The sequence below is a fragment of the Sturnira hondurensis genome, unplaced genomic scaffold (assembly GCF_014824575.4).
Source record: "Sturnira hondurensis isolate 20B ecotype Veracruz unplaced genomic scaffold, ASM1482457v3 Scaffold0005563, whole genome shotgun sequence".
Lineage (NCBI taxonomy): Eukaryota > Metazoa > Chordata > Mammalia > Chiroptera > Phyllostomidae > Sturnira > Sturnira hondurensis.
In genome coordinates this window covers 3,847,923-3,870,360 of record NW_028078194.1, presented here as the reverse complement: position 1 = coordinate 3,870,360, position 22,438 = coordinate 3,847,923, and the positions used below count along the sequence as shown (strand labels likewise).

The 22,438-nt window shown below is 39.5% G+C and overlaps 1 protein-coding gene across 11 annotated transcripts in view; it reads left to right on the top strand.

The window, feature by feature from the left end:
• Positions 1-22,438, top strand: part of CPEB3 (cytoplasmic polyadenylation element binding protein 3) — a 184,004-nt gene that overhangs the window by 26,503 nt on the left and 135,063 nt on the right. For 3 of the 11 annotated variants that reach the window (XM_037047348.1, XM_037047345.1, XM_037047346.1), the window contains exon 2: positions 1,738-2,768. In XM_037047348.1, coding sequence (XP_036903243.1) covers positions 1,749-2,768 — 1,020 coding nt within the window. In that variant the 5' untranslated portion in view covers positions 1,738-1,748. The other 8 variants (XM_037047352.1, XM_037047344.1, XM_037047351.1 and 5 more) reach the window with 7 other exon arrangements.

Genomic DNA, 22,438 nt, shown 5'->3' with positions numbered 1-22,438 from the left:
ATCCTATTTCTCAGTCTGACATAATTTGCCTTAATAGTTAACAGCGCTAGCACGACCGTCTTTCAATACATTTATTTTACAACAGTTGCTATTATGAGGATGTCCAAAGACAGACCTTCTGAGGGCATTTGAATGCCCTTTCACAGGTGTTCTGAGAAAGATGCTTCTCTGTATCCGAGTTAGGTAACTGCATTAAATATATTAATAAGTTTGTTGCAATTATACTGAATCATCATCTAAAAGTATATATTTGGTCATATGCTTCTTTAACATTTCAAAATATTTGTTTTCAGGGGGGTCTCAGCACTGTAATATTAGTATGTTTAATACAAGTAACATGTTTTAAGGGACAGTGATAACTATGTGCATGAAACTCTGGTATTGAGTGATTACTATTTTCATCTCTGAATGAGAAAATAGGCAGTAGGCAGAGGTGAATATAGTCCTTCTATGCAAAATGGAAAATACCATACGCTCCTTATATGGGTAAATGAAGCAGTGATAGCAATGTACTATAATTACAATGTATGAGAATTTGGGACTTTGTACTCTGCTATTTTTAACACTTTTGCTAGCATATGGTAATTCAGGGTCTTCAAACCATGATCTTTCACTGCTAATACTAGTGATAAGAGCATTCTAAATTTGCCTAAATCTTGTGACCAAGGCAGCAGCAGGAGGATTTAAAAATGAAAATCTGGCAACTCTAGAATTATCTTGACTTTCTACTTAAATCTCAAAAGGATTTCTTTTACTTTTTTTCCCCTGTATTTCTAAAGAAGGATTTTTAAAAGCCCCGCCCCATCTCACACTCAGCGTCTGTCAGTCTCTCTCCCTCTCTCGTTCTTCCTCTTTCCCTTCCTCTCTCTCTGACCTCAAATCCAGCCAGAACATTTCTCCAGTCTGCAGAGAAATTCTCAGGCTCCTGTTGAGACCTAAACCACTGAGATGCCAAAAATCTCTTGTGTGGCAGAACTGGAGACAGAAAAACCCCAATCCTTCGAGAGTAACAGGCAGCAAGCACTTCCAAACGTTTCAGTAGATTTTTACCTCTTTAAAACAGTGGGGTTTTTCCCTGTCTCCTAACAAAATGGAGTAGCTGCAGCTACTGGGAGGCCAGAGAATGATTGTGCAGCTGAGTCCTTCTAACAAATGCCAAGGATTTCCTTCCTCGTGGTTCGCTGCTGCTAAATGAAACAATTATCAGCGCTAGAAGGCAGTTTGCTAATCAAGAGGGATAAGACTGCTGTTTCTTTAAAGTGCCAGAACTGAGCAGGGGGAAGAAAGGGTCGTGTGCGGTGTCTTTTTAACCTTGCTGAAGGACGCAGCAGTATTTATTGACGTATGCAAATAACGAGGGGAGGGTGGTGCTTGGGAAAAAACAGGAACCAGAATCAGTTTCTCATTGCAGGGTGAACGCTCTTAGTTCCGGTGAAGGGAAAAGAGACGTGGCGAAATTGCTGTCTTTCTGTCTTATAAGCACATCTCTCACTAATACGGGAAAGGAACCAAGACATCAGAAAGGGTGAAGACGCTCTCACAATATTTTTAGAGACCTTGCGCGAGCCCTCCCACCCCAGCCCGACCTGTTCTTCTAAATGGGAGATTATGGATTTGCATTGCAATTGGCTAGTAGCGGAGGCACTGGATTTTCGCAAGTAAAACACCCACCCGCTTCAGCGAGGGGCATTAACGATCACATTGACAATAACGCGTCTCTCTTTTTTCCCGTTTCAGCTGCGCAAACCATGCAGGATGATTTACTGATGGACAAAAGCAAAACCCAGCCCCAGCCCCAGCAGCAGCAGCAGCAGCGGCAGCAGCAGCAGCAGCAGCAGCAGCCCCAGTCCGAGCCCAGCGCAGCCGAAACCCCGTCCACGCCCCTCTCCTCAGAGACCCCTAAGCCGGAGGACAGCAGTGCCGTGCCGGCCCTTAGCCCTGCCGCGGCCCCACCGGCCCCCAACGGCCCCGACAAGATGCAGATGGAATCGCCACTCCTGCCGGGCTTGAGTTTCCACCAGCCCCCTCAGCAGCAGCCGCCGCCACCACAGGATCCCGGGGCACCGGGCGCGTCGCTGTCGCCGTCCTTCGGCAGCACCTGGTCCACGGGCACCACGAATGCGGTGGAAGACAGCTTCTTCCAGGGGATCACCCCAGTCAATGGGACCATGCTCTTCCAGAACTTCCCGCACCATGTCAACCCAGTCTTCGGAGGCACCTTCTCCCCGCAGATTGGCCTGGCGCAGACCCAGCACCACCAGCAGCCGCCTCCGCCTGCACCACAGCCAGCGCAGCCCGCGCAGCCCCCGCAGGCGCAGCCTCCGCAGCAGCGTCGCTCGCCAGCCAGCCCCAGCCAGGCGCCCTATGCGCAGAGGAGTGCCCCCGCGGCTTACGGCCACCAGCCCATCATGACCAGCAAGCCGTCCTCGTCCTCGGCTGTAGCAGCAGCCGCGGCCGCCGCTGCTGCCTCGTCTGCCTCCTCCAGCTGGAACACGCACCAGAGTGTGAATGCCGCCTGGAGTGCTCCTTCCAACCCCTGGGGCGGCCTGCAGGCTGGCCGGGACCCTCGCCGGGCAGTCGGCGTGGGCGTGGGCGTGGGCGTTGGGGTGCCTTCACCACTCAACCCTATTTCGCCACTCAAAAAGCCCTTCTCCAGCAATGTGATCGCACCGCCGAAGTTCCCTCGCGCAGCCCCGCTCACCTCCAAGTCCTGGATGGAGGATAACGCGTTCCGGACCGATAATGGTAACAATCTGTTGCCATTTCAGGTAATGATCCCATGCATCTGCACACGCCTTCCTCCTACCCTGCTTTCTTTGCCCCTTCTTCCCAGCCTTTTAATCATCTACTGATTATTTTGTTCTTCAAAAAGGACGATGTCCAATACCCCTGCCCCCTTCTAAAGCCTCCAGTTTACTGGGGCTATTCCACTCGCGTGCACCGTGGTGGGTGAACATTGTGACTGCTCAAAGATGCGTGTTTATCCACGCTGACAAGGTAGAAAAGGGCCTTTTCTCTTTTGCATTTCCTTCACCATGCTTGTGTTTCTTATTTTTACCTTCTTTGACAAGGAAAACTTCAGGGTGTGTCAAGGTGCCTGCATCGTCCCAGGATGAGTAGAATGAGATTCCTGTCATTTTAAGTAGCTACACATTTCAGGTTATGCAATTCTGGGCTCAGGGTGCCTGCAGGAAACCATCCACTCCTAAACCACCCTGGTCCTACTCTTGAAGAGGTTAACAGCCCCTGAGTGGTGCTATTTCAGACAGTTGCATATGCTCAATTAAACTAATGTGAACACAAGTGTTTATGTCTTGCTAAGGTTCTGGCATCATTAATAGCAATCAGCAGATTGCACCTGCCGGGAAAATTATGAGTGAGATTCTGATAGCTGCTGGAACTCTATCTGGGAACGAGATGGAAGAGTGGAAATTCTAGGGGTACCTCTCCCTGTGTTATCTAGAAGAAAGACTTAGAAATTTTTTTCCAGAAGAGAGAGACAATAGGACACGACCTTCAGAGCCATATTGCAATGGAGTCTATTTGCTAGCTAGCACTGAAATATTTAAAGCTGCAGTGTCCTTCAGTTGGGTTATTTAAGAAGACAATGCAGATCAATTACACCATTTGAAACTGGGCAAAGTGAAAGTCTTGCAACTTTAATGAAAAATGAGCTTTGCGTTTTGGTGTTAAATGCCAACGAAAAACCCAGGAAGTGCCCCAGACAAAAAGGTTGAATGGAGTGTCCTTATCCTGTTCTTGCTTTCTCAACGGCCACATCAGTTGGCAGTGTCCTGAACATCTTGGATTGAAAAGGGTTGATGAGGGTGACTGTTCACTGGGGTCTTCTTTTCTCAGGCAAACATTTATCCCTCACTTACAAACTGATTTGGCCATAAGCTTCTAGGCTCAGTTAAAAAAGAAAAGAAGAAAGAAAAGAGAGGGGAGCTTGGATGAGACTCAATTTGAGTGGTCAAGGAAATGAAACAAATCCTTTGAGCATTGCCGAAAAATGGCAGAATCATCATTTGTCAAAGGTAGTTTAAACCATCAGGTGCAGTTGGAGCCTTCATTTTATTGCTGTTTACGTGTTAGATGTGATGTTTGGGTGGGTCCCATTCCTGAAGGAGGAGATAAGGTTATTGAGAAGCACATGATTCTCTAGGCTAGAGCAGGGATTTTTAACCTTGACAGTTCATGGGGGTCTGTGAAACCCATAAATTGTGTGTATGAAAGTTTTTAATGAGAGAGGCTTTTAAGTTTACACAGGCTCCTTCAGGAATGGAAGATTTTAATAGTAAGGTTTATTTTTGTCATTCTGAAGTTTGTGAATTTTTTTTTAAGAAAAACGAAGAGGCACTGAAAGATTAGATCAGTTTGGTGGGTAAAGGAGAAATATACTTTCTGGAATTTCTCTATGCACTTATTTTTTGGAGGAGGGAGGTCAGATGGGGTTTGGATTTGGTAGGAGAGCTCCTCTTTTTCTAAAAGCTGTCCACTTTTTCATTATATTCTTTTTCTAATAGGCCCTCTTTTTATTTTGATGCTCCCAACCCAAGTCAAGTCTTAGAGGATAACCTCAGATCTCATAGGGAGGTCAGAAGTTGAGAGCTGATGATGGTAGACATAAGTTACCTTTTCATGGGAGTTGAATTTGAATACAACTGGCTTTTGATTAATTATCTCTGAAAATGGGGTCTGAGGAGAGATTAAATCCATAAAAGTTACTGCCAAACAGATACTGACAAGTAGAGTGTGGTTCCTTAGCAGGCCATTTACCAGCAATGCTAATGAGAGCCAGACGCATGGAACTGAATTTAGTCTCTTGTCTTTTCATTCCCATGGTATCATGGAATAGCAGAGATGGCCAAATGATTTGTAGAAGAGATTTGATTTAAAATTGATTTTATATATTTGACCCCAGAAAGAATTACATGGACTTTATGTCTCACTTTGCTTCCTTAAAATGGAGCTTCTGGGTTTTAAACCAATATTAGAACCAGAGTAGGAGTAACTTGGATATATTTTGGCTTGGAATATTATCAGACCTGATTTGTGTTGATAAGTATATCAAGTTTGTTTGAAAAACAGACCACCTTGAGTCTTGTGTAGAGACTTTCACATGTTTGTGCATTTGTTTAAATCATTTTTCTACAAAAGTGAGAAAATAAGTAGTCCTGATGACTTTTTAAAAACTGGTTTATTTTGACAAATAAAATTTTTCTTTAAATTAAACAGTTTATTTCATAGAATACCAAATTTATTATTTTATTTTACAAACTCTTTGAGCTAAAAGGGGCTTTCAGCAGTGATCTACTATAATGTATCTTAATATTTTTTAAAAATTCACCCTGCCCCTACCCCTCACTTTCCAATGCTGCTTCACTTCCTTTTGTAAACACAAAAGATTTTTTTTTGGAGCCTTTACTTCTGTGGTTTATATTGTAAAAGCAATAACTGTATTCAAATGTGGTTTTTCAAACTACACATGCTTCCTTACCCCCTTCTCTTAATTCTAACAAGGCAAAGTTGATTGGTTCCTTGGGTTGTGGTGGCTGTTTCCTTAGAGATTACCTGTATCTAAAAGCCCCTCCCTTCCTTCCTTCCTTCCTTCCTTCCACTTTTTTATTGAATTTATTGGGGTAACATTGGTTAATAAAATTATATAGGTTTCAGGTGTACAGTTCTATAATTCACCTTCTGTATGTTATATTGTCTGTTCATCACCTCAAGTCTAGCCACTTCATTTCTATAAATAAGGAAACTGAGATCCTGAGAGGTAGAATGACATAACTCAAGTCCTGGAGTTTTGGCTGATTTTGTTGACAGTAGTGCTGTCTTAAATTCCCTGTTGCAGTAGTGCTGTTTGGTACAATTCATTTTAAGTCCGGTTCTTTTTAGATTCCATTTAAAGAAACTTAGTTGTGGAACTTTCTAGCGAGGTTCTCTCCCTGGCCGTTACCTCTTAGTGATGATGTATCTCTAACCAACAGAGCTCAGGAACACTGAGGCACTCCACCAAGGGAATAGTACAGTGCGTCATTCCACATTTATATAAGACAGAGAAACTCAGGCTTGTAAAAGAACTAGAGCAGAGATGCTTTCTGCATATAATAAGGTGGGTTAAGTACCAGTGTTATCCAGCCAAGTGTAGAAGGTATTTTAAGAGCGCCTATTCCAACAGTCTGCTCATTTTCCAGAGGAGGAAATAAAGCCCCAGTATGGGAAATAACTTGCCCAAGTTCAGGTGAATAGTTGCTGTCAGAAGCAGACTTCAGAAGGCAGATTGCTTCGTAATCTTGAGCAAATTATGTGTAGTTGTTGACCTTCAGTTTTGTCATCTGTAAAGTGGGAATAATAATTCCTTGCTTCATATGCATTCAAATGAAAAATTGCATATAAAGGGCTTAGCACAACACTTGGCCTGTAGTAAAGTACCATGGAAATGTTGGGTTACGATTATTGTTATTGTAGTGGTGACTCGGGGCTCTGCAGGATCCTGTCACGGTATGGATTACCATTTTTTTCCTACAGTGCAGTCTGAATAACCCCAAATTTCTGTCATGTGATTTAGTCTTTTTTTTTTTCTTTTCTGTCTGAAGATATATCCCCTGGTTACTCTAACAATGTGGTAAGACACTATTTACAAGTGGGCCACGCCTGGGCCTGTGCTAAGCACTTGACATACAGTTTTTTATTGGAACTTCTTTGAGGTAGAGGACTATTATTCTCGTTGTACTGGCAGCCGATAACTGGCCGAGTTGGGATCTGAACCTAGGCAGTCTGCCTTTAGAGCCAGGGGAGGCATATAATATCTTGGGTATGATACCCCTTGGACTTCAGTTAACTGCGCATTGTAGAAGCAGGAGTCTCAGCTGAACCTGTACTTGACCTTATGATATACCCTAGCAGTTGTATCATAAAAAATTTTGTATTTATAGAAATGGAGGAAGAAAAATATAGTGTGCTTACATGTACCACTACTTGGATTCAATAGTAGCCAATATTTTCTTCTATTTACTTATTTAGTTAATTTATATATTTTTGAATACTTGTAGAAAAAATTTCAAATTATATTCTGCTATCTGTTTGCATCTCTGCCTTTATCTCTTCCCTTTTCCCACACCCCAAATAGAAAGTAACTATGTAGATTTTATATTTTCTGGCATAAGTGAAGTTAAGTATAATTTAGTGTTAATTTTGTTGCGATTGTTCAGAACAGGAAGAAATTCCTTATATGATGAATTCATGGGATTATACATTATTTTAAAATAAATATGCTTATTTATAATACATTTTGTGGAAACAGTAATATTTTTCAACTTGTCCATGTTCCCTTTTAAAAAATATCTTTTCTGTGAGTAATAAAAATTATCTAGCTTATGCTTGATTTGAATAAGGATTGTATATGACCTAGTTTTATATCTCTAGATATAAAACTAGAGACTGTTCTGTAGTTGGTTTCTTAACTACTGCTTTAATGCAAAGCCACTAAAGCCCACCCAACCCTACAAACTGTTTCGGAACATACTATTGCATGTTTAATTTGAATGCCAGCAGAGCTGCGTGATCTGTATTCTATTGGGGGAAAAAGGTTGGTTTGGAAATACTAGAAAGTTTTTCATGTATGCTACTGAAAACATTCATAATATAAACTGTATACTTCAACATTACATGTTGAAAATTAGTAAACTTTAAACTTTTTATGACCTTGCAGTAATTTGACACAAAAGTGCTCTCTCAGAAATGGAATGCTTTTAGATATTTTCTAAGACAATTTTCTACTTAAATAGCTTTCTCCATTGGTCGGCCCATTTTTTTCTGTCTTTCAAGGCATAATACTTGTCCATTTGGAACTTGTCCTGCTCAGGTGGGTTTTTTGGTCATGTTTTGATCTGCTAGTGTCAGAAAGATAAGTCTAGCCACAGCTTTGTTTGCCACAGTATGGACAGTTTGACCAAGCTGTGTGCATTTTACAGAGGAGGGAGACGGAGTGACCATGGAGTAGTGGACAGCATGTGACGCTTGGAGTGAGGAAGACCTGGTTGAAGTCTCAGCTCTGTCGCTGGTGATTGGGGTCAAGTCATTTACCCAATGGTCCGTTTTCCCAGTCTGTAAAAATGGAGGGAGAGAGCTTATCTGCTGGGTTTGCTTTATGAGAGAATGTGTACAAAGTGTTCAGAAAAATTAGGTACTGTTACAGCTCTTAGATGTTTGCTTAACTACTGGTAATTACAATTGTCCCTCCGTATCCATGGGGGATTGGTTCCAAGACCCACCATGGATACCAAAATCTGAAGATGCTTGAGTCCTTTATGTAAAATGGTGTAAAACAACGCATACAGTTGGCCCTCCACATCCGCTGATTCCAAAACGCAGATAGAAAATACCATTTGCAATCCTTGGTTGAATCTGCAGATACAAAACCTGTGAATACAGAGGGCTAACTGTATAGTCAGTTAGCGTTTAAGGGAGGAAATTTGTTAATAATAGTCTGGGGTTAAACGCTAGTTCATGACATCTGGAAGTGGAGAGGTGCTAGAACGATGTGTCCAGCAGGGATGGAAGAGCAATGAAAGGCTCTGTGTGTGCGACCGTGACTGTCCTTCTAGAAAGCCATTCTGATACTCTGAGGGTTAACTAGGAGTATAGGCTTGTGTCATAAGGATGGTCTACATATGTACAATATTACAGAAATATGTAATATTTCTATTGGTGGGAGAAATGCTTCAACTCTTAATTTCCCGAATGCTACAAGTGTTGATTTTGGTAGTTGTGAATCTCCAATGTCTGTAATTTGAAGCTGCTTATTATCACTTCCCTGAGGTCCATGCCTAGCTGTCTGTAGGGGCCAGTGTGGTTTTCAGAGGTAGAATTCAGTATAGGGCTCCAAGTTAGGATCTTTAGAGCTGAGGAATATAGCCACAGCTTCAAAGGGGCTTTCCCTGGGAGATTTCTGTGCTTGCAGTAGCCAGCCTCACGAGGAATTTTCCACAGCTCATCCTTTTATCTTCTAGATGGCTTGTTCCTTGGGGTTCTGCTTCAGTTCTTTTACATTTAGTTTTCATGTCCTTTAGTATTCTTTGAAGGTGCTGAGCATGCAAACTTCTTAATGTGAAATTATTCTAATATTTGTATTTTGACTTAAGATAGGAAAGTACTATTGAATTAAAATAATACAATAAATTAGCATCTTAGAATCAAGCCTACTTTCCAGAATCACTGTTATATAATTCTCAGAAATAATAAATATATGATATAAATTCTAGTTGGCAGACTTTAGAGGAGAGAATTAGAAATGGGAACCAAACAGCTTTTATGTCATTTGAAGTGATCATGGAGTTTATGTACACTCAGAAGAGAAGGAAACATGGTGTACTGATTTTGTATGCATATGACTTTTGTATGGCCAAATGTCTCCATTCCTCAAGCATTCAAACTTATTTCAAAGTTAAGTTCAAGTACAAGAGGAAAAAAAGTAACTGTCTATCCTTAGTAATGGACTGCAACTAAATTAAATGGCCAGTGCTACCAAATCAGTATATAGAAGTTCCTGAGCATCTGACACTTAGTAGGTGCTCATTCAATGCATGAATAAACATTTAAACATAAGTTGCTATAGCTTTGTCTTTTCTGTAATACAATATAGTTAACATTTTTGAGATAGAGTCTTCATTGTAGTGTTTTTCTACAAGATGTACATAGAATATGGAAACATGAATATATATAACATCATAGAGAAATCTTCAGTTTGTAAAAATAGGAAATATTATCTGCGTTTCCAGGCTTTGTGGACATCCCATAGTTTCTGGGCTGTGACTCTGCGTTTATAGGTTTGGTATGCCTAGAAGTAAGCAGGGTTCTTGCTTTGACATGAAAGGTTTTGGTAGCCAATAGATGGGAACACTAGCTTACATACTATGAGTTCAGTTTTTCTTTACTTTTCACTGTTAATCATCTAATTTTTGTGGAGTTAATTGATACTGTAATGATGATCTGTTTGTTCCTCACTTCCTAAATCAAGGTATTAATATTAGAACTGATCAGAATGAGGGTCAGAATAATTCTGATAATAGCACTGAAAATTATTAAAGAAAGAATTCTTCGGTCTAAGAGGTTGACAGAGGGTAGGTTATATAGTAGGTCCACTCAGCCAGTCATTCATTAGATGAATGTGAGATCAGGAAGTAGAGATGTAAAGGGCAAAGGACTGTATATCTTAAATAGATGGTACGGTTTGGGGACCGATTAAGGGTTAAAATACTTCAGAGGAAACATTTTAGTGACATGACAGTCTAACGCCCTACTCAAAGTCCAGGAGACCTAGTTCTTAGGTTTCAGATAAATGGTAAATAAAAAGGACAAGACGTAAATGTACCCAGAAGCACCTCTCTTTTGCAGTCTGCCATGGAAAATTTCCTTTCCTCTTTTGGACTAGAGAAACGTAACCTACATATTAAGGGGATTAAAAATAGTGAAGGCCAATAAAGTTTATGAGATACTGAGGAAAGCTGAGAGACAGTTTTTGGATCATGAACCTGTGTTTTTCATGTGTTTGCACTTGATACTATGGGTAGACTGTTTATCTCTTTGCCACATTGTTGTTTAAAGCCGTTGTAATTAGTAGCAGAATCCCAAGTTCAGATAAATAGTTAAGGATAGCATATGCAGTCTTTCTGTTAACCACATACCTATTACAGAATTTCCTGATCACAGGGGTGGGATTTACATTGTTAAGTTTCTTTTGGCACCTTCACTTACAGTCATAATCCATGTAGTTCACCTTTTGGTGTTATATTAATTTTTATGCTTTTTTCCAAATAGATAAAGCTACCAAATACAGCAGACCCTGAATGCCAAGCCTTACCCTTCACACAAAATCACATAATTTTTTTTTAATATTGCTTTTAGAGTAAAGGAGGGTGGGAGAGAGAGGAAGAGAACGAAAGAAACATCAATTTGTTGTCTGGCTTATTTACCCATTCATTGGTTGATTCTTGTATGTGTTGTGACTAGGGATCCAACCCACAACCTTGGCATATGGGGACAATGCTCTAACCAACTGAGCTACCTGGCCATGGCCACATAAATTATTTTATTTTTAAAATTTATTTTAGGTAGAAAGGAATGGGAAGAGAGAGAAAGAAAAAGACAGTGATGTGAGAGAGAAACATCTATTGGTTGCCTCCCATATGTACCCTAGTCAGGGATCGAAGCCACAACCTAGGTATGAGCCCTGACTGGGAATTGAACCTGCAGCCTTTTGGTGCGTGGGATGATGCTCCAACCAATTGAGTCACCCTGCCAGGACAATAATTTTATATAATGGTGGCACATTTTTGTGAATTAGGGATTATCATCCCAATTCAGACTCAGAAAATATTACTTGGCTAATAAGGTGACAGAGTTGAAATGGAGACTTAGGTCATTTGACTCAATGTCCAATCCTTTTATTCTTCTACATCTGCTTGCATCTCATCTTGTCACTCACCATCTTTCAATATGCCTTTGATGTTGCACTCTCTCCCCAGATCTCTGATTCCTCTCGTTCTGCATTTCTTAAAGATTTTATTTATTTTATTTATTTTATTTTTAGAGAGAGGGGAAGAAATGAAGAGAGTGAGGAAGAAACACTGATCACTTGCCTCTCACACACATCCCAACTGGGGGCCAGGCCTGCAACCCAAGCCTGTGCCCTGACTGGGAGTCGAACTGGTGACCTTTTTTACTTTGTGAAACGATGCTCAACTAACTGAGCCACGCTGATAAGGGCTTCGAATTTTCTTTACAGCACTTATCACTCTTTGAAATGAGCTGGTTTATTATGTTTTGTTCCTCCCGGAAAGGATCTTTTCACTTCAGTGTTCCCAGGGGTTGTGACAGTACCTGGGATATTTTAGGCACATGGTAAATATTTGTTGAATGTGTTAATGATTTACATTTACAGGTGATTGGTTAGGCATTTACTGGTCATTTACATGTTGATAGCAATGTAAGAATAGTTTCTTTTAGAAACATTTAACTGGCCTCTACCAGAGGCCATATCCTGCCCACAGAGTATTCCCTGACAAACACGAATTAAAATATAGGATGATAAGGTTTATAACAGTGTATGATACAAGAACGAGAGTGTGTGCTTGGATCAGAGATAGGAATGATTAAGTGTGTGTGTGTGTGTGTGTATGGTTAGAAAGTTTCTAGGAAAGTCTTCACGGTTTAAAATATTTTCAAAGTTTTTCTGATTTTGAAAGTAATACATGTTCATTATTTAAAAGTGAGGGGGGGAAATTTCCCATAGTTTTACTATCTAGAGATAAGTATTCTTTTTGTTTTTTTTAAAAGATTTTATTTATTTATCTCTAGAAGGGGAGGGAAGGAGAGAGGGAGAGAAATATCAATGTATGGTTGCCTCTTGCGCATCCCTTGCTGGGAACTGGCCTGCAACCCAGGCATGTGCCCTGACTGGGAATCGAACTGCAGTTGATTGGTTCGCAGGCCCGCGCTCAATCCACTGAGCTACACCAGCCAGGGCTAGAGATAACTATTCTTTTTTATTATTATTTAATTATTTTTCAAGTACAGTTTTCTGTCTTTTACTCCCATCCCAGCCTACCCCCCATGCTCCCCACCTGCCTCCCATTTCCACCCCCCTTAGTTTTTGTCCATGTGTCCTTTATACTAGTTCCTGTAAATCCTTCCCCGCTTTCCCCTGAAATTCCCTCCCCTCTCCCCTCTGGTCATTGTCCCCTGTTCTCTATTTCAGTGTCTTTGTTTTTATTTTGCTTGCTTATTTGTGTCATTGTTTAGCTTCCTGTTAAAGGTGAGATTATATGGTATTTGTCTTTCAACACCTGGCTTATTTCACTCAGCATAATGCTTTCCAGTTCCACCCATGCTGTTGCAAAGGGTAGGAGCTCCTTTCTTTCTGCTGCATAGAATTCCATTGTGTATATGTACCATAATTTTTTGATCCATTCATTTACTGATGGGTACCTAGGTTGCTTCCAACTCTTGGCTATTGTAAATTGTGCTGCTATGAACATTGGGGTGCATAGGTTCTTTTGGATTGGTGTTTTAGGGTTCTTAGGATATAATCCCAGCAGTGGAATTGCTGGGTCAAAAGGCAGGTCCATTTTTAGTTTTCTGAGAACATTCCATACTGTTTTCCATAGTGGTTGTACCAGTCTGCAATCCCACCAACAGTGAACTAGGGTCCCCTTTTCCCCACAACCTCTCCTACATTTGTTGTTTGTTTCTTTGTTTATGATAGCCATTTTGACCAGTGTAAAGTGGTATCTCATTGTGGTTTTAATTTGCATCTCTCTGATAGCTAGCGATATTGAGCATCTTTTCATGTGTCTCTGGATCTTCTGTATGTCCTCCTTGGAGAAGTGTCTGTTCAAGTCCTTTTCCCATTTTTTAATTAGGTTAGTTGTCTTCTTAGAGTGAAGTCGTGTGAGTTCTTTGTATATTTTGGAGATTAAACCTTTGTCTGAGGTACCATTGACAAATATGTTTTCCCATACAGTTGGTTGTCTTTTTATTTTAATAATGTTTTCTTTAGCCACTCAGAAGCTTTTTATTTTGATGAGATTCCATTTGTTTAGTCTTTCATTTATATTCCTTGCTCTAGGGGACATATCAGTAAAAATGTTGCTGCGTGAAATATCTGAGATTTTCCTACCAATATTCTCCTCTAGGACTTTAATGGCGTCATGGCTTATATTTAAGTCTTTTATCCACCTTGAATTAATTTTGGTGTATGGTGTAAGTCAGTGCTCAAGTTTCATTTTTTTTGCATGTAGCTGTCCAGTTCTCCCAACACCATTTGTTGAAAAGGCTATCTTTACTACATTTTATGTTACTGCCCCCTTTGTCAAATATGAATTGACTGTAGAGAGTTGGGTTTATTTCTGGGCTCTCTGTTCTATTCCATTGGTCTATGTGCCTGTTTTTATGCCAATACCAGGCTGTTTTGATTACAGTGGCCTTGTAATACAGTTTGATATCAGGTATTGTGATCCCTCCTACTTTGTTCTTCTTTCTCAAAATTGTGGCTGCTATTTGGGGCTGTTTATGGTTCTATATAAATTTTTGAAGTGTTTGTTCTATGTCTGTGAAGTATGTCATTGGTACTTTAATAGGTATTGTATTGAATCTGTAAATTGCTTTGGATAGTATGGACATTTCGATGATGTTAATTCTTCCCACCGAGGAACACAGTATATGTTTCCATTTGTTTGTGTCTTCCTTGATTTCTTTCTTCAGTGTTGTGTAGTTTTCTGCATACAGGTCTTTTACCTCCTTGGTTAGGTTTATTCCCAGATATTTTATTTTTGTTTTTGCTATATCAAAAAATATAGGCTTTTTTTCTTGATTTCTGCTTCTGCTGATTCATTATTAGTATACAAAGATGCCTTTGATTATGGATATTGACTTTGTAACCCACTGTTTTGCAGAGATAAGTATTCTTAATGTTTTGGTGTGTTTTCTGCCAGTTATCTCTCATGTGTGTGTATAATGTATTTTATATGGTTGAGATGACTATAACAAATATATGACTCTTAATAATTTTAGAGCCATATATTTTAGCTTTTCAAATCATTAAATTTATAAACATTTTTATTGCATAATATTTCCATCACAGGGATATGTTCTAATTTAACAAATTGTTCCTATATTTGGAGGCATTAGGTTGTTTTCAGTTTTTAACTATTAAAGACACAGATGTTTAACTATGAAACATATTGGGCTTTTTAAAGCTTTATTTAGAGCTGACTAGGCAGGCCAGGGGCTGGGGTAGGGGTTGCAGCAAAGATTTGCTTTAAGCAGAGGAAGCAGCAGGTACACAGGTAAGAAAGGACATGGTGGGCTGAAAGAGCAGAAATGTGAGGGTGGAGGTGAACCAAGTGATAGGTAAGGCTGGAGAATTAGGGACCAGATCACAAAGGACATTCCAGTGTTCTGTGCCTTCTACCTTGTCTAGTAGGTTGAAGGATTCTTGTCTTGTTGAAGGATTTTTAAGCTGAAAAAGGTAGCCATTAGAAGGTTTTTAAGTTGGTGAGTGAAGTGATTTTATCCTAATTTCAGAAAGATTCTGGAATATAGATGATCAGGAGCCAAATACAGGCAAGGACACCTGTGAACATGTAGAGACCTAAAGTAATTGGAAGGAAGGGAAAGAATAGAGAAATTAGGAGGCCATCTGGAAGGATTGGTGATGCTTATATGCAGGGCGTAAAGGAGAGGAAGAGTTTAGAGTGACTTCCAGCTTTTGGTTTAGGCAGCTGGGATAATGAGCTAGAGGGGTAAATGCTTAATAGTGGCAGATTAGAATTTTCATGACTCATAAGCCAGGTGGGTTTAGAAACTTCACAAGGGAGAGCTATGTGTTGGGAGTATTTGAGCAAGTGATTTGACATCTCTTATCCACCCATGCTTTTGTGTGACTTTTAATGCGTGGGAAGGAAAACCTTATTAAGATAGATTGCTTTGTGGACTACTTATTAGAACACTAAATCTGAGAGAGGAAATAACTACCATTCTAAGTCAAGAGCGTTTTCTTATTCTAGCCTGATTTTTTTTCCATTGTACCCTGAGAAGTAGGGTATATGTTAGCTGATTAGTTATCTCGTTTACAGGTTATAGCCTGGCATAGCAAAGAACTATAAGAAATCGCTAATCTATCAGTCACATGGAAGATCATCGGCAGTAAGAGAAATGAAACCTGGCATCCTTTATTACTTAAGTTGAATAAACCCAGGTGAGCATTTGGTGGATGTTGTTAGCCACTTTTATGGCATTAGTTCTGCTCTACTAATACAATGCTTAGTTTTTCAATGAGTGTAAACATAATGAAATGTTTTGAAGCTTAGAATCCATAGGGCCACAGGGGGATGCGCTTCGTGGAAAGATAGAATGGAAAGGTCATAGGGACAGGGCATAAGAACCACTAGAATTAGATGTTGTTTATTAATTTGTATTACTAGGGAGAGAGGTGGGCTATAATACCCATTAAATTTCAAAAGGAGTCCATAACTCAAAAGTGATTAAGAATCACAGATGTGGAGTAGAAGCACTGCTACATGGTACCCAATAAACCTTTGAAAGCTTTTAAAAACTTAAGCATCTCAAAATTTTTCTTTCTCCCACTTCATAGCTGAGAGGATTCTGCCTAACTTTAATTAGAGAACTTTCTCAATAAAAAGGGACCTAAATCTTCTCTTTTATCTTGCTTTTTCTAAAGGATTCAAATTACTTTGAATGCAATTAAAAATACTTTATAATACAATAAATTTTTTGACATTCATTTCATTGGTTTACATATTTATACTGTTACATAACTACAATAATACTAATGTTAAAACGGTATGGGGATAAACCCACTATCTCTTGCAGCTCATCCAGTAGGCAGAAGTTCATGGGCTTATTTGGTCACAAGTGTTGAGTGTACTCAACACTTTTTTAAAGGTCATTTTTTTTAAAATATGGAAGATGGGACTCATGGGTTAATCTGGAAAGTCAGTTATATATTTGAATAAATATATGGACTACAAACTTTGACTTGAGAGGGATGTTTCATTTCTGGTGTAAGAGGTACAACTTAGAAATACTGATTTTCAGAAGTTAGTAATATTCATACGACCTTTTGTCCTCAGAGGGACATTTCCACTCTCCCATACACTTCTTTTTTGTTATAGCTTTAGAAAGCCCATTTCTACTACTGTACCGTAATGAAGAGAGAAGAGAGTAGAACTGGGGGAAAGGATAGAAATTGGAGGTTTGCGGGTTAGAGGGGCAGTTGTCCTCAGTCTCAATAATAGGCCTGCAATTTACCAAGAGTACTAGACTTTCAGGTTTTTACATAAAAACAGTATTGGCTACATGAGGTGTAGGTCCTTTGTTCGGCTTTGTAACCAATTAGCTACTTACAGATTAGTGTGGAAACCTACCATCTTTCCTTAGTTTCCTTTGGTAAAGAGCCATCTTTTTCACTTTTATTTTTTTAAGTATATTTTATTGACTGTGCTACTACAGTTGTCCCATTTTTTTTCTCCCTTTTATCCCCCTCCTCCCTGCACTACCCCCACCCTCCAATATTCACAGCCCTCCTTATTTATGTCCATGGGTTGTACATATAAGTTCTTTGGCCTCTATATTCCTATAGTATCTTAACCTCCCCCTATTTTGTAAATACCATTTATGTTTCTTTTTCCCTATACCTTTTCCCCCCATTCTGTCCCTCCCCACTGATAACCCTCCCTGTCATCTCCATTTCTGTGATTCTGTTTCTGTTCTAGTTATTTGCTTAGTTTGTTTTTGTTTTTATTTTAGGTTTAGTTGTTGATAGTTGTGAGTTTGTGGTCATTTCACCGTTCATAGTTTTGATCTTCTTTTTGTTAGATAAGTCCCTTTAACACTTCATATAGTAAGTGCTTGGTGATGATAAACTCCTTTCGCTTGACCTTATCTGGGAAGCACTTTATCTGCCCTTCTATTCTAAATGAATAGCTTTGATGGATAGAGCAATCATAGATGTAAGTTCTTGCTTTTCATGATTTCAAATACTTCTTTCCAGACCCTTCTTGTCTGTGAGGTTTCTTTTGAGAAATCAGCTGATTTCAAAAGGAGTTTTTGTAGTTAACTGTCTCCTTTGCTCTTGCTGCTTTTAAGATTCTCTCCTTATCTTTAATCTTCGGTAACTTAATTATGATGTGTCTTGGTGTGTTCCTCCTTGGTTCCAATTTCTTTGGGGCTCCCTGGACTTCCTGAAAGTCTATTTGTTTTGCCAGATTGGGAATTTTCCTTCATTATTTGTTCAAATAAGTTTTCAATATCTTGCTCTTCCTCTTTTCCTTCTGGCACCCCCATGACTCCAATATCGGAATGCTTAAAGTTGTCCCATAGACTTCTAAGCCTCTCCTCATTTTTTTTTTTGAATTCTTTTTTCTACATTCTATTCCATTTGGATGCTTGTTTCTTCCTTCTGGTTCAAACCATTGATTTCAGTGGCAGTTTCCTTCCTGTCACTGTTAGTTTTCCCTGTGTATCTTGCTTTATTTCACTTTGAATAGCCTTCATTTCTTCCTTCATTTTGCTATTTTGCTATTCCTTCATTTTGCAGCCGAGCTCAGTCAGTTCTGTGAACATCCTGATCACCAGTATTTTGAGCTCTGTCTCCTTGTTGCTTAGTGCTTTTTCTGGAGTCTTGATCTGTTCTTTCATTTGGGACATATTTCTTTGTCTCATGCACATGTTACATGGTAAGGGGTAGAGCCTTCGGTGTTTGCCAGGGGACGCAACCCTCTTTGCCGTGTTGTGGCGCTGTCTTGGGCGAGCGGTCCAAGAGGGAACAATGCTGCTTGCTCCACTCTCGTCCCACTTTCCGTCACTTCCCACAGGCAGATTTCAGACTCTCCTGTTGCGGCTAGAAATTTCTCCTGCCACAGCAACCCCCACAGATTTTTTACAGCCATGGGTTTTGAGTCTTTAGTTTCTTGTGCTGAAACCCTGAGTTTTGCGGTATGTCTTGCTCCCAAGTTGTTCCTCCCAGCTTGTCCGAGTGACTGTGGGGTCCCCTGCGTAGTCTGCCTCCTTGCCGCAGGTCCTCTCTGCCCCCACTACTAGTCTGCATGAATGTTTCTTTAACTCCTTGGTTGTTGTACTTCCATGCAAATGATTTTCTGGCAATTCTGTTTGTTCTTTGTTTTTAAATTGTTATCCTTCTTTGGTGTGAGAGGAAGTGAAGCATTTCTGACTATGCCTCAAAAAATTTATTGTTGTTTATTTACAGTTGTCCCTCCTTTTCCCCATCGCTCACCCTTACCCTGCCTGCTCCCTCACTCCCACAGTCAATCCCCACCACTGTCTGTGTCCGTGAGTCCTCTATTGGTATTCCTTTGTTTGCTCCATTCCCCTGTAATCCCCTGCTTCCCTCCCCTCTGATCAGTGTCCATTTGTTATTTATTTCCAAGTCTCTGGTTCTGTTTTGCTCATTTGTTTGTTTTGTTGATCAGGTTCCACTTAATAGGTGAGATCATACGGTATTTGTCTTTCACCATTTGGCTTATATCAGTTAGCATAATGCTCTCCAGTTATATCCATGCTGTTGCAAAGGATAGGAGTTCCTTCTTTCTTCCTGCTGCATAGTATTCCATTGTATAAATATACTACTATTTTTTACCTACTCATTTACTGATGGGCACTTAGGCTGTTTCCAGCTCTTGGCTATTGTAAATTGTGCTGCTATGAACATTGGGGTACACAGATAGGGAGGGAAAAAGAGCCATTTTAACAGTAACATTTTGAAACACAATTTGTTTAAGGTGTGTGACATCGATGCCAGTTTGAACTCTTTTTCAGCATCATGTTCTGCATAAATCTAAATTAAAACAGAAAGACTATGTTTTATTTGTTTGTTTCTTTGGGGAGGGGGTTATTATTGTTGTTGTACTATGATAATTTAAGCTGAAGCTTTACCAGGCACCTCATTGCCATCATGCTTGTTCAAAGCACAAAAATTTTCTAGAGGGAAAAAAAAGACTTTACTAAATCTATGTAATGACAGTATCAATGTGGTTGAATCTGGTTAAAAAGTAGTTGGCATTTAAGCTGTAAAAACAGTCTAAATACTTTGAACCGTTTTACAATGCTGATGAAACACTGTTTTGCAATGTTTATCAAATTAAACTTTGTGCTTATTTTAAGCAGAATAAAGACAGACTAATTGTGCCAATGCTTCAGGCTGTTGCAAAGTAAAACTTTGGTGAAAGGAAAATTTTAAACTCTACTTTCAAAGGCATTATGAATCTAGCATTGTAGAAAATGTAGGGGAGAATGATTTTTATCATATTTTGACCTTGAATTTTTCAACATTCCAAAGACATGAGCTCACTGAAAGTAGCAAAATTATTTAGTTAACGTTTTAGAGCATATGCATATGTCTACTTATTTGCTAATGTAGATGATTCTATTTGACCTATCAACGTTGGTGTGATCTAGAATATGAAATGTTATTCTAGAGTAGCTATTTTAAAATTGGTGAATCATGCAGGTATAGCACAAGATTTTCATTTTAAAATACAATGGAATATTTGATATTCTAATTTAGGCCTAGATTCTGTTAAATGTAAAAAATAGATACTAAAAGGAAATTATAGGTTAACGTCAGAAAAGCAAGGCCTGTAGTGAGGAGGAGAGGAAAAAAAATCTCTTGACGGTGAATATATTCCTTCACACTGAGGGAAATAACAGAGCTGAAGCTGACGAGGGAGTTGGACTGACACATTCTGTTAGAGGGATATAAATAATAGAGAATGCATTGAATGCTGAGACATCAAAGGACATTGAAAGACAGTGAAGAAGATTTCAATGAAGAGGACAAAGCTAGGTAAAAGGATGCTTCAGCTTTTGTTACAATAATTAAATATTCAAAAAGAGAGCCATTTTATCCTGTTCAGGAAGGTAAACAATTGCCCATTTTCTATTCCAGCTTATGCAAGCAAGCCAGAGGCGTGTAAGCTGACATCAGGGATTTATATTAAGAAATTTCTTCTAGAGAATGTCATGAGCAAGTTCAGGAACCAATCTTAATCTCTTGTGGTGCAATTATAATATTCATGATGCCTCTAAGACATTTCATGTTTGTTCTAAACCATCAAAGAAAGATAAACTATGTGTTCAGAATAATATGTATTATGTATGTTATTAACAATCTAGTTTGTTAATTTCTTACAGTGGTCAGTGTTGTAAAGAGACAAACTATGTAGGAAAGGTATATTCTATAGATATGTGTTCTATAGAGACAGGTGTAGAAACTATCCATGCTGTGCAAAATTCTTATGTACTTAACCCTTTAATATGTTTTCTCTTTATTATATTATAAATCTATGGAAAATCACATGTATTATATGTGGTTAACTGAAGTTTGGTTTCAGTAGGTATTTCTAAGGTATATACTATGTCCTTGGACTTGTGTTACGTATTGCGGTTGTCACAAATTATCTGAATCCTGCCCTTAGCAACTAAAAATAACATGCATAGAGGATTACATGAAAGCAAGTGCCAGATTGTGTGATGTGTCAGTTGCCATGAATGGTCAAAGCGGGCAAGAATAATTTGGCCTAGGGAAAAAACGGTGATAGAGGGGGTCCCTGGTGCTCCATTTTGAAGGATAGCTAGCATTTGGCTTGGTAGAATGGGAATCCAAAATAAGGAAAGAAAACATGGGGTTGTGAGCAGACCTTCTTGACTGGAGCAAAGGACTTTTAGGTCCAACTGGGAGATAATTATGCGTTGGTTGTTTCTTAGGATTAAAAATAATAATAATAAATAGTTACATACTAGACTCCACTTCTTGATTTTAAAAGTATTTAAGATGTCTTTGTACATACTATACTGCAAGGGAACATAGATTAGAAATAGGTGAGAGAAATGAGATAAAGGTAAAATAAGAGGATGTGAATTGAAGCCCAGAATTAGACTGATACTGACAAGTTTATCATGAGAGTGGCCATCTTGAATGTCTGGTTTAGGAATATGGACTCTTCTGCAGACGGGGGGAGCCCCGAAGGACTAAGATGGGAGCAGTGGCACAACAAAAATGTATGTTTAGAAAGACCAGGCAGGTGGATTGAAGTGTGCATGCCTTCCACAGTGAAACCTCGTGGTAGGGAGGTTGGTGAGAGGCATAATAGTCATCCCGAGTTTAGCACAAATCTAGGAAGGTGTAACTGAGAAACCTTTCAGAATAAAAGACGTCAGGAGTGCTGGCTGATAGAGTAAAGAATGTGAAGGAGTGCAAGATTGTTCCGAGCTGTTAACTTAAAACAGTTTCTACTTTTAGGCTATTTTTGTAAAATATTTTACTGAGTATGCTATTATTACAATTGTCCCATTTTTTATCCCCTTTATTCCCCTCCACCCTGTATCCGCCCCCCTATTTTTTTGAATCTTTCTCTTTTTCTACATGGCTTTGCCCCACCTCACACTGGTGGTACTGTATTTCCCACACCATTCCAAGTGGAGGTTTCTATCCATTAAAAGGATTGAGGGAGAAGAGAAGAGCATGGTGTCTCTCTCTCTCTGTTTAAATTGATTTTAGAGAGAGACGGGGAAGAGGGGCGAGAGAGGGAGAAAGAGAAACACCCATCTGCTGTTCCTCTTATTTATGCATTTATTGGTTGCTTCTTGTATGTGCCAGGATGGGAGATCCACCTTGCAGCCTAGCTGTGTTGGGGCTGCTCTAACCCACTGAGCTACCTGGCTGGGACAAGGGTGGTCTTTCCCCTGTACATTTTTGGCACTTCCAATGCATGGAACTGCTGCCTTCTCTCTGATGTTTTCATTTGGAGTTTACAAAGTCAAAATAGCTATTGCCTAATCTCATGTTTAACTACTGATAAGTATATTTCCACTCTTAAATCTCTATCCCCATAAT